Here is a 13,381-nt window from a genome sequence, read left to right as displayed (position 1 = left end):
GCTAATTGTTAGAGCCTCCTTGTTTCTCCAGAAAAAAGAAAACAAACAAGTTATTAAATAATTGATACCTGGATTTTGAAAAACTGTAATTCATATTAAGTTTATACTTACTTTATGCATTTAAATACATTTACCATTCCTATTTCTTATGTAATTAATAGTGTTTATGGTTAAACTATGATTCAGTCATTTGCCTGACAATACAATTGTGATTCACAAGTACCATTTTTTAGGAATATAGATTACTTGATCCAGAAAAAATTTGAGTGGTAATGTATTCATATAATCAAATATTTTAAAAATATATAAATAGATTCCTTTGAACTGTGCTCTTAATGAATTGCTATTAAATGTATTGGTATTAAGATCAAAACATGTAAAATGTATTAATTTCCCATTTACTTATTATTTAATTTTATTCAGGTAACTACTGTGTGTAGTCCCGGCTTCAAAAACTTTTATTTTTTGAACAGAATTTCTGTGATAAGTGGTGACTAGAGTCATAATTCACAACCTCACTTTAATCTGAAATTTGACTGAATAGTAGTAATTTAAGTAGGCCGTTGATCAAGCCTAGAAAAGCTAGGAATAAGTGCATTTTTTATTTTTAGCATGTTATCCTTTTTTTTTGGATATGATTTACTCAAACAGGGAGTTCCTGTCTCCCAAGGTTCAGGTGTCACTCTTGCCTGAGGCTGAAACGTGGGTGTCTGTACCCATGTTTGCCCCCTGCCTCCCAGTTCCATCTGGTTTGTTTCCCTCTGAAAGACCCATTTTCCCTAGGCCTGGACTCGGGCATCTAGTCTGTTGGTTGTGTGGCTGGGCCCCGTCTGAGCATTTCAGACTCTTCCCTTATGGGAATAGCCTCCACACTCCTCCCATTCCATAACCTTGACTGATGTGTCCTGTGAGTAACATTTAATCGTGAGACTGTTATCCCTGTCTATGGGAAAACATTTAAAGCTTTCTCAAACATGACTTCTCTGGTAGCTTAGCTGGTAAAGAATCTACCTGCAATGTGGGAGACCCCAGTTTGATTCCTGGGTTGGAAAGATCTACTGGATAAGGGATAGGCTACCCACTCCAGTATTCTTGGCCTTCCCTGGTGGGTCAGCAGGTAAAGATCCACCTGCAATGCGGGAGACCTGGGTTGGGAAGATCCCCTGGAGAAGGGAACGGCTATCCACTCCAGTATTCTGGCCTGGAGAATTCCATGGACTGTTCCATGGGGTCACAAAGAGTCGGACACAACTGAGCAACTTTCACTTTTTCAAACATGACATCTATTCTAATATAAAGAAAGAGTTAATGCTGAAGTTTATATTCTTTTATATTCATTAATGAGTTTAACATCGTTTCATTGTCTGCAAAGAACAAAAGTAGTGGTGGGGAGAGAAAAAGCCATGTTTAAAAAACTATGTTTGATTTCTTTTTCTGTTGTGCAATGACTTTTGGGATAGCAGAAGTTACCTTTGGAATTGGGGGTGTCGTATTTACCTTGGTATTTCCTGTCCCCAACAGAGTGTCTGACGTAGCAGGTACTCAATAAGTCTTTACAAAATAGAATCGAGTTAAGCATGGAAGTATTTCTTCTTTCCTCTTTACGTGGTCTTTTTGGTTCTTAGCCTGACAAAGCCACGTAATTCTGCTCCTTGTGGCTGTAAGTGAGCATAGATGAATAGATTGTGGAGTGTCTCTACTGTTAGCTTCAGAGCTCAAGCCTCCTGGTGCTCTCCTCATGGTGCTTTTAGTCAGGAGAGATGACCAGCTGGTGGACGCTGAAAAGAAGCGTGTCCTTTGAGACTTGAATAAATAACTGTCTAATGAGTAAAAGTTCATTAGATAGATACATCTTTATTTGACATATTCAAGTTAATTTTTAAAAAGTCACACTGCGTGGCACATGTCAACCTGAGTTATCTCTGTAAAAGACAATCAATAGAAATCAATTTATTGTTCTGTAATTGCATGTATTGGGTAATGCTTTTTAAAGTCACTAAGCCACTTAGTCACGTTTCTTCAGGTGCATTTTGTGGCAAATGACTGCATTAAACGAAGTGTAGCCAGGGTGATGAAAGGGATTTATCCTGCAGATATCCTGCATTGTGGATAAAATATATAAATTCTCAATTTAGGAATTTTTGCATATCTATTCTTTGCGGGCAAACTGTTATTTTCCCAATTTTATCTATTTCACATTTTCAATTATCGGGTAAAAAAGCATTCATAGTGAAACATACATCATTTTTGCAACGATTTCACACATTTGTATAAATATCTCACTTCTCTGAGCTTCTACAGCATATGTCTTTTTATCTGTTTATTTGGCATCTGTTTATATGTCCCTTAATAAATTTATGTTTAAATTTCTTTGTATATTTTGTCTCCCATGATGTTAAAAAATACAATTTCTATGCAGACTATTAAATGTTTTTTTTTTTTTTATGAAGAGAGTCTTTTTTTTAATTTTTAAACTTTTTATACGATTTAAAGGTTACTTTCCACTTACAGTTATTACAAAATATAGACTATATTCCCCATGTTGTACAATACACCCTTGAGCCTGTCTTATACGCAGTAGTTTGTGCCTCCCTCTCTTCCACGCCTCTGGTTCCCTGCCCCGCCACCCCACCACTGGTAACTACTGGTTTCTTCTCTATATCTGTGAGTCTGCTTCTTTTTTTGTTATATTCACTAGTTAGTTGCACTTTTTAGATTCCATGTGTAGGTGATACTATACCACTTTTGTCCTCTGTCTGACTCATTTCACTTAGCATAACGCCATCCAAGTCTATCCATGTATTATGTACTATTAAATATCATGATGTGCTTATTAAGTCAGGCGTGAATGGTGGTGGGCATAGATACACTGTACCTCTTTGTTTGGAACCCCAGGTACGAACCTCGTTGATCCTTGCCATGAACCTGCATCACCTCCCCTGTGAAGAAATAGCCTCTTGATTTTGGAAGGAGAGAAGGACAGAGGGTCCTAAAAGAGAAGGGAGTGTTGCCAAGGCAAACTCTTACTTGAGTTTTATTTTGGAAGTTAGTCTTTATTATTCAGTAGCCAAATAGGATCAGTATGCCAGCAGAAAAGAGAGGTGTTTATCAGTGTGCATGGTGTCAGTTAACATATGTTTTGAAATATCAGGTTTTTTATTGGTCAGTAGTTTGTGTGATATTATAGATAAACAGCACCCTTTTTGAATTCAAAGGAATTAATAATAACTTACAGGAGTCTAAGATCTTACAGGGAGCATTTTCTTAGCATCTCATTCACTGACTAGCACATAGTAAGAGGAAAGGGGCTCAGTAAATACTTGTTGAATGGGTAAATGTGTGAATGTTTCCTTTTTCAGTGCATTTTCTCTGCTATATGGGGAGTGATAGAAACGTTTGAGGAATGCTTAGAAAATCTGTTCAATAGAGGCAGTTTGTATGTGAAGTTTAATCATGAACAAGTAGAATCTTGATTTTTATGTGTTTGTGTATAGATAGATAAATGTTGTCCATAACCTTCTCGATTCTGCATTCTCTGAGAACATTCTTTTCTGTTTTCTCCATAGTGCCTGCATAGTAACTTGTGTAACCATACACTTCCTCAGTTCTAAGATCCTCATCTTTTTAACCGTTAAATGTCATTGGGGCATACATGAACCTCAAATCTGTTTTCTTATTTAGGCTGTCTCTTGCCACAAAGTTGCATTTGTGCTGGCTGACAAATAGTAGTAGACTAATTTGCTCATTGATGTATAATTTGAAAATTGTAGCCCATTGGATTCAGTACTTACCAAGTTAATCTTAAGCACTAAACCCACCTATTTAAGCATTGAATTGAATATGATTTAAGGCTCATTGAATGCCCTTAAACTTGATTTTGTGATTTTTGGTAAATAGGACAGTGTTTAGTAATTGTGAACTTAAAAAAGGAAGGAATTCATAGTACTTTTGGCTAAATGGTGTGAAATAGAGTATAATACGATTTTTAAATGTCTTCTTCGAGTTCTGGATTCCAGTTGTAACTTGGTGTCTCCTGCTCCTTCCCCAGCTTCCTGCAGATTTCACAAAGCTACACCTCACTGACAGTCTCCACCCACAGGTGACCCACGTCTCCTCCAGCCACTCAGGATGTAGCATCACTAGTGATTCTGGAAGCAGCAGTCTTTCTGATATCTACCAGGTAGGAAGGTATTTCCTTATCATTTGCTTCATTTTCATGTGTTCTGAGGAGTTCTGTGATTCTTCATTGATAGAATCTGTAAGGTAAATATATGTGTTTATATTATATGTGCAAAAGTGGACATAAATGTTAATGTTTATGCTTCACACAGACATACAGTATGTTGCACGTTTGTTTTAGGAAGTCAGATTACAGTCTGATTGTATTTGCCTCTGCTAGGCCTGTTACCAGAATTTTAAATAGAGTGGTCGCAATGGAAATGTTTCCCTTGACCGAAATATTAGTAAATATTTTAATAATTTGACTATAGATGTACTAGGTTTATGCCTCTTTCTTGACTAAAATTGTAGGGGGAAACATCATTATTATGCTTCCATGCTAAGTTTTTCTTTCTTTTTTTTTTTTTTTAAATGTCCACTTATTATTAATTCTTCATATGCATGCTCTCTAATTAGACTTTTTTTTTTTAAACTTTACATAATTGTATTAGTTTTGCCAAATATCAAAATGAATCCGCCACAGGTATACATGTATTCCCCATCCTGAACCCTCCTCCCTCCTCCCTCCCCATACCATCCCTCTGGGTTGTCCCAATGCACCAGCCCCAAGCATCCAGCATCGTGCATCGAACCTGAATAAAGCCTTGGGTATGACAAAATGAAGAGATTATTAAGATTGGATCACTGAATTATTTTTCTTGTGTTATTTTTACTAACTGTAGACTTGGTTATTTGTTTAAAATGAATTCTTATGATACTGATGGATAGACAAGAAACTAGAACTATGGAATTTCAAAAACATTTTCAAAGCAAAACAATTTTAATTTTCAAGGAAGAGTTCATTTGATTAGAAAATGCAAATTTAGGAAAAGTGACTAAAATAGGCAAAAAAAAGGTCCTGTTTTTGGAAGTCTCTCAGTACACACAGCTAATATGAAATTTTGGATGGTTTCAGACAAAAGAACATAATACGTACTTACCTTATAAAGTATAATTTTTGTCTCCTTAGGAATTGTGATATGAGATGTCCATAAAGGAATCTTTCTTGGAAATGTTATAGTCGATGTATTCAAATGATGCTCAGTTTCTATTTAAAAACAAAACAACAACAAAAAAAAACTTAACTAAAAGTAACTAAACAGAATACTGTCCAGGCAAAACATTTCTTTCTAAGTCTTAAATTTAGTAGCTCTTAGAAAATTAATTTTCTTTTCAGGACACACTAGGTACCCACTTTTCTGTAATTCAGAAGTGTTGTGGAGAGCTCACGGACTAATAAGTGAAAGCCACAAATGCAGTTATTTGCAGATTCTTGGCTGATTATGAACTTTATAAAAAAATCTTGCAATATGAAATGTAATTATCTGACTCTTTAAAGTAACTTTTCAAACTTCTACTTTGATGCATTATATGTTAACTTGTAATTAAATCTTACAGAAGTAATCTCATTTTCATTCCCCACTCCCCCCCATAATACCTATTTTTAGAAGTTGATTTTTTTTTAAAATGTTTATTCAAGAGTATTCCTTACAATAGAACAATGAACAGTGTAAGTAAAAGTCTTGCTTTGGCTTGTGTTAATTAAAACATCATGATAGAGCCTTTGCCTTCTACACTTTGAGATGATCGTACACTCTGAAGATCTTTAGTAAGAACACAGATTGAGATCATAGAAGTTGCTCCTGTTTTCTTCAGGTATAGTATCAGCCTGAACAGAGTGCCTAGAAGGTCAATTTATAGTAAGAATGAAGTGAGTTGTCTATATCCTTTATGGAGGCATGTTCTGAGGGGAACTTCAGCTTATGTGTTATTACCTTGGGTAGGTTGGGAAAAGGTGTGCAGAGATACCTGATGGTAGTTCTGCTGCCTCCTTCATCCCCCCACCCCCCAATCAGGATGTCTGAAGATCCAGACCACGGTGAGAACTCCACCTTGCTCTGAGGGGGTTGGTGTTTACAGCTTGCAGTTTGACTTTATTTTGGGATGTAGCTGGAAAAGAAGACTCCTGTGTATTTTGATTTATTTTTGTTGCATTTCAAGGCCATTCATTTCAAACTTGATGACAGGCATGTATCCTGTTAAGTTTATATCCTACATAAGAAAAAATCCATGGTTATATCCAAGGATTTGGCTACTGATTATATAAGACTAAGGTTAACTAAAGATCCCTAGGAGACCATTTCTGTTGTCTTTAAATCAGAAATTCTTAAGGTGAGAAGAAACCTGGCAGAGGCACCTGGTTCAGTGACCAGTCTTGTGTTTGAATCCCCTACTCCCTTCCTGTCAATCAAGCATCCAGTTGATTCTTGAACAGTTCCAGTGATGGACAACCAGCTCCCATCGCAACCCCTTCCACCTTTGTACAGTTCTGACTTGGGAGAAAGCTGTCATGATGGAGTGGTCTAAATGCCCATGAGGTGGATACAAAGAGGTTGGAATGAAATGCTGTGTGCAGGAGAGAAAAGGGTAGAATAATTTTTCCGAGAGGATTGGAGGGGAGGAATTCAAGAGCAAGGTGGAGTCACTAGCTTTAAGAAAAGAAGTGTCCTCTGTTTAAATAGGGGCTTATGAAGGTAGATTTGGAGTGGGGAGTTTGTGTCTGCTGTACCTGAATTCCCTTGTTCAGAGTGAGAGGGTTGGCAGATAGATTCACGGAAAGACACATTTTGAAGTAATAGTTTCAGAGAGCAGGGGAGCAAATTGACCAGAGCATTGGAAGCTCAATTGAGTTGGTAAACTCAAATACAGAGTGATTTCCCTCTGCCCTGATAATAATTTTCTTCACAGCAAGCACAAAGAAAGCAAAGATTTGGCTTCCCCTGGGATTGACACCTTATTAAATAAGTGTAGCAGAAAGACAGATGGAGCTGCATGTCCAGCTCTTTCTAATGCAGGGCTTTGTTTTTGCAGTCCTTCTGTCCAGGATGTTTTCTCCTAGCTTGATGGCCTTTTCAGCCTTCATTTTTAAGGACCATCTTCTTAGAGAATTCTTTCCTTATTACCCTCTGAAAAGTAGATCCTACATTTTGATTCCTTTCCTGGCTGGTCTTTTTTTTTAAGCTTTAATGGAAACAGTTATTACTTTCTAATTTGTTATGTCTGTCCCCCCAGAAGAAGCAGGAACATCTCTATCTTGTCTCCACCTTCTCTCTAGAGCCTGGAATAGCACCAGGAAACCATAGGCATTCAGGAAAGATGTGTTGGATGAATGGGATTGTAGTATTAGACTAGGGAATTGAAGGTGGAGTATGAGAGCATGAAGGAGGTAGAGTCTGGAAGACTGAGGATCATACATGTTTGGACAGATAGCTGCCTTGGAAGGGAATGGAAGCAAGTGGAAGAGTAGGAGGTTATGGGTGATAGAAAGCAGAATGCCAAAGTTGGTAACATGAGACAGGACAGTTTCCAGCCATGATAAGGTCCTGGTTAAATGGTGTGATTATCAGAACAATGACTTAAGTGGGTTGGAAATAAGTGTATGAAAATAGATCAATGGAACAGAGACTTCAAGCAAAATGAGATTAATGAGTAAGGATGTGATATGTAATGGAGGAAACCTCACAAATAATGAAGTGAGGGGTTATTCAAAAATGGTCTTGGGGGGCCCACATTATAACCTTACTTTATATCACAATTAAGATTAAATTCCAGATAAACTAAAAATTTAGCAAACTCTTAATGGTATAGTGAATGATCAAAAATTTTAATAATTAAAAGGTCAATTGGGACAAAGATATAAAATCAGGCTATTAACTCACTTATGCAAATTAATAAGAAAAATACTTTATAACAGTATTCAAAGGCAGGAGTAGTAATTTGCAAAAGAACATGCAAATGTCCATACCTTAAATAAATACTTAAGACATAAGTAATTGAGTATATAAAGATTTAAACATGAAACTATTTATCCTATCAAATTAGCACAGACTTTCTTACTTATAATAAATATTTATAGGCATTTTTACACTTGTTAGGATTGTAGGTCTTGAAAAGAAACCTAACAATTTCCATTAAGAGATTTAAAGAATTGGTCTTTTAAGTATGTCCTATAGAAAAGCATTCCTAGTATAAAATTAGAAACAGCATAAATTATGAACAAACTGGACTTAATGCAAATATTATACTTATTTCCAAGTACATGTTCATATTTTCTGCACATATATGGTTTTGTCTGCAGTGCCTACTTACTTTGTTATCTCAGTTAAATTTAGCATCAATATAACTTTCTAGCCTAACTTTATATCAGAATCTGACTTTGGGTTAAATATGTATGTTTGAAATTCTCACAAAATTTATTTCCATCAAAATTACTTATTAAGCAGCCCTCATAAACATAAGGATATGTGTGAATGATGGATATTTAATAAGCAAAAACTTTTTTTGTAAATGATTTTTAAGTATTTAATGATAACAATGTAGTAGTTATATTGTTTTGGTTTTAAATTAATTCTTCACTAGATCTTTATGATGTTTAATATTTCATCAGTTTTTTCATTTACTTGATATCCTTAAAAATGCAAAATAAACTAGTTTTAAGAACTGTATCATAATAACAAGTATATGTTTGATTTAATAAATCAGAGTTTTCAATATTGATCTGAGAATATTACTGTTTTTTGAGACTGTTACTATTTAACTGTAATGAAAGTCGCTCAGTTGTGTCCAACTCTTTGCGACTCCATGGACTATACAGTCCATGGAATTCTCAAGGCCAGATTACTGGAGTAGGTAGCCTTTCCCTTCTCCAGGGGATCTTCCCAACCCAGGGATTGAACCCAGGTCTGCTGCATTGCAGGTGGATTCTTTACCAGCTGAGCCACAAGGGAAGCCCCTGTAATATGCACCTAAATCTGTGTTTTACTTATGGAAGATAAATTAATTTAGGACAGGAGTTATTTGACTAAGTGACTTTATTCTTGCTCCTGAGACCAATATAATCAGATACCTTTTATTTCTTTTTTATTGAAGTACGCATGTGTGCTAATCACTTCAGTCATGTCCAACTCTGCAACCCATGAACTGTAGCTTCCAGACTCCTCTGTCCGTGGGGTTCTCCAGGCAAGAATACTGGAGTGTGTTGCCATGCGCTCCTCCAGGGAATCTTCCTGACTCAGGGATTGATCCCACATCTCTTATGTATCCTGCATTGGCAGAAAGGTTCTTTATCACTAGTGCCACCTGGGAAATCTGTTACAAGTGTATAGCAAAGCAGTTCACTCACTGAATATAGTTCTTTGTGCTATACAGTAGGTCTTTGCTGTTTATCTGCCTTATATATAGTAGTGTGTATATGTTAATCCCAAATTACTCAGATATCTTTTAAATATAAAGTGTATGCATATCTTTATTTAGAATGAAAGGGTTTAAAGACTAGCATAAATCTCAGTAGATTGTAGTTTGGAGGAAGATAGAAAATAGCAGGTGTTTTGTTTATGTTTACATACAAATAAATATTTGTATGTAAAATTTTTTTAAACATTTTGTTTTATGACCAAGCAAAGTAGAACACATTTTATTGCTTTATTATATTTTAACTGTTTTCTTTATGAATACAGTCTATTTAGAAAACTTGGCAAAGTATTAAAGTACAAAGTGTTTAGTAGTTTGTGTTAGTTGAACCTGATTTTGATTACTTGCACAATTACTAGGTTTTGTTTTGAACAGTTTATTTAGTTTCCCTTCATGTTTTCTCATCTGAAAAATAGTGGTAATAATCCTGATTTGCTGAATTGTTATGAGGATTAATTATTATGTACTAAAAGCATCAGGTGTAGTGCTGCATACATGGTAGTCATTCACTATAGGATCACTGGTTTTATAATTACTGTGTGAGTCATTTAGCCAGAACTTAAGGGGTGCCATTAGCCTGAGAGAGATTTTTACAATATGTAAGGGTCTGGAATATTTAACAAAGTTTTTTTCTTTTTTAGGACAAATTCTGCCAGTGTAAATTTTATTCAAGGCTCATTGCTAGGGTGGGGCCAGGTAAAGGGATGCAGGCACAGAGGTGGAAACTTGTCCCCTTGAGGTAGGGCCTTTTGATGTGGCCTGTAACTGGCTCCCTTTCCTGTTGTTTGATCCAAGAACAGTCCTATGAATGACGAGATACAACTCCAGCTTACTGATGACAAAACTGTGTCTGTAGAGGTTCAGGGACTGTGTTACCGTCACGCGATGAATGCTGGGGCCGAGATTTGAACTAATGACCCCTGGTTTGTCTGCTCATTCAGCTGAAATAAATCCAGTGACCCCTCAGTTCTGGACCCTCAAGTTTAGCCCTCTCATCCTGTTGGCCAGTCAGCATTCACTAAACGTATAACTCAGCTCAGTCTCCAAGTGACTCATTGTTCGTGAAGTTAATAGATTCCTAAAAATCTGTTCAAGTTCTATTTAAGATGTATCCCTAAAAGGAATTTTGTAGTATTTTAATATAAGAGGGATATATATTTTAGTTTGAAAGGAATATTTATTTCAAATAAAAATAATCTTCTAAGTTACTGGTTTCATGAATGTTATTTTATGAATAGTTTCTTAAAGAATGGAATACCCATAGCAGGACTAGAAAACAACTAATAATGATTGTTTACACAGGTGGGGTGGGGGTTCAGTTTTGCAGAGATTAATCCAACTCACACTGGAAAATCTGTTCTATTTAAGACTTAAATAGAATTCATTTAAATGATAGTAATGACTTCTTTGGGATGGTATAAAATATACCTCTCATCCCCTACCATATGTTAAATGTTCAAAAATTTGAAAAAGCCTCCAGTTGTATATTACTTTAAAATGTTTTGTTCTTATTTCCATCTTCAGTACTACCTCTTCACTCCAGGCTGATATTAAAGAATGTGGGTATAGAGGACTGTATATTTTAAAATATGAGGTGATGACTAATAATCACCAATGTTAAGATGAAGCTGGGATGAAATGTGATCATAGCAAGCATTAACAAATTGTCACATTTCTAGGCTTTAGGAATCAGGTGATGATAACAACAATATTGGCCTAGTTTCTCTGCTCACAGCCTTGGCATGCCATATCACACTCGGTTCTGCTTCAGTTTCATTCTAAAATCTAGAGACAATTTAAGTCAGAAATATGAGCAGATACAAATTACTATACATAAAATAGATAAATAAGGTCCTATTCTGCAGCACTAGGAACTGTATTTCAATATCCTGTAATAAACCATCACTGGAAAGAATATGAGAAAGAATATGTATATGTGTATGTATGTATGTGTGTGTGTATATATATATATGAATAAATTACATATGACATATATATATAAATGATTTATATATGTTATATGTATTATATATTGTTAAATATGTAACATACATATAATTGAATCCCTTTGCTGTACACCTGAAACTAACTCAACATTGTAAGTCAACTAGAATTCCATTTTTTAAAAAAATCATAAGTTAGAGATGTACTGCTGAGCACTCCACAATTAATTCTGTAGCCTTGGTGGCAAGGCCTTCTCGCTCCTCGACCTGGAGGAGCATCTCTGCTCACGTGCTCTAAAACGAGCAGCAGTATTCACTGCTCTTTCAGAGGCCACTGCTGAAAGAGCTTTTGTAGGGGTTGGGTTTTCCATTTTCATTTATTCTGTCTTCAATTATTTTCCCCTTATGTTTTTCTTATAATGTATATATTTTAGTTCAGGAGATTGTACCTAAAGATTGAAATTCTTTTTGTTAAAGTTTAGAAAATATTAACACATGCTTGTGTTGCTTCAAAATATAGAATTAAATAGTATGTTCTATAATATAAACTAAGACTTTAGAAAGGGGAAACTTTGTCTTTAGAAAGGGGAAACTTTGTTGATAAGAAAATAATACAATTTATTCGTTAAATGTTGACTTAAGCTAAATGATAGAAAAATATATATATAAATCCTTCTATAAGGTGCATTCATGTATTAAGTATCTCTTATACAGAAACAGATTAGGTTGTAGTTCTGACTTGGGAGCCAGAGTTCTTGGTTCTGTTCTTGATTCCACAGTTACCAGCAACACAGTCTTGGAAAAATAATTTCTCTTTACCTGAATGTTTGGAGAATAATAAATGTGGATGAGGGCACTTACTTCATAGGATTTTTTTGAAGAATTAAATGAGTTAATACATGTGAAGCACATGGAACAGTTCCTGGCATATTGTCAGTATTTGGTGTTGGCTTTTTATTTATTGGGTTCAACATTTTATATTTTCTTCTTTTGTTTATATATTTTAATCTGTATTTGCTTATTCTTAAAAATAAGATGTCTTATTGTCTTTGAAAGTCATATGGGCTATGAGTTATCTGAAGCTGGTAGGTTTTATGTTTTCTACAAAATTAATAGTTTTATAATAAAGTGTTTCTAAGAGTTCCTTATTTTTTCTGGAAAGCCATGTTTATGATGCTCAAGATTGATACAGTTAATATTTAATTGTACTCATTCTTACTATTCTTAAGCAATTAGTGAAATCTGGGTACATAATGTCAAATAAGGCCAGGATGACATATATATAGTACATTATAAGTACATATGACACATATGTACTATTGTTGAGATGAGCATCACAAAAACGTATAGAACAACCTTCAAGGATGATGGTTGTAGGCTTGAGAGAGCCAACAGAAGAGACTGTTTTGAAACCTGTGAGTCTTGATTCAGGCTAAATATTTGTTTTTAATCACAGAACCATGTTAGACCTGATAGGAGTCTCTCTCTAGAATTAAAAAAGATAGTTCTAAAAAATTTAAGAGATTGGATCATTGCATTTTTTTTTAACAACACTTTTTTCAGCCACAGAGGGTAGCTACCAATTTGCAGATACGACTAAAGATATCAGTATACTTAGATGTTCTTCCTTCTTTTCATTCCTGTTGTACCTGGCTCCTTAAGACATTCCTGAGCAAATAATTTTACTTTTGCTTCATTCTTTCTTGATCTTGACTACTTGAAATTTGGTTGGTGCTGCCGTCAGCAGTGTTGAGGAATGGGAAGAAAGACTGTCACCTATAGACATGTAGGGTCTTTCACACCTTTGGTGTTTTATAGTTAGAAAGCGGACACTGGAGTAATCAGCTAATTATTAATGTTTTATTTGCATATTTATCAAATTACCTTTGACTTGGGATTCACTTTTTCATAAAGACTCTTAGTAAGAGAGAAGTGGTTCAGTCTTCTTGGCATTAATAAACCTACACCTT

The 13,381-nt window shown here is 35.2% G+C and overlaps 1 protein-coding gene across 22 annotated transcripts in view; it reads left to right on the top strand.

Moving 5' to 3' along the window:
• The window catches only part of RAPGEF2 (Rap guanine nucleotide exchange factor 2), a 275,356-nt gene that overhangs the window by 214,754 nt on the left and 47,221 nt on the right, over positions 1 to 13,381 (top strand). For all 22 annotated transcript variants that reach the window (XM_055550911.1, XM_055550903.1, XM_055550904.1 and 19 more), the window contains one exon: positions 4,049 to 4,180. In XM_055550911.1, the coding sequence (XP_055406886.1) occupies positions 4,049 to 4,180 (132 nt within the window). The remainder of the gene's footprint in view (positions 1 to 4,048; positions 4,181 to 13,381) is intronic.

Source organism: Bubalus kerabau, chromosome 16, assembly GCF_029407905.1.
Source record: "Bubalus kerabau isolate K-KA32 ecotype Philippines breed swamp buffalo chromosome 16, PCC_UOA_SB_1v2, whole genome shotgun sequence".
Taxonomy (NCBI): Eukaryota; Metazoa; Chordata; class Mammalia; order Artiodactyla; family Bovidae; genus Bubalus; species Bubalus kerabau.
This window is presented reverse-complemented; position numbering and strand designations above follow the sequence as displayed.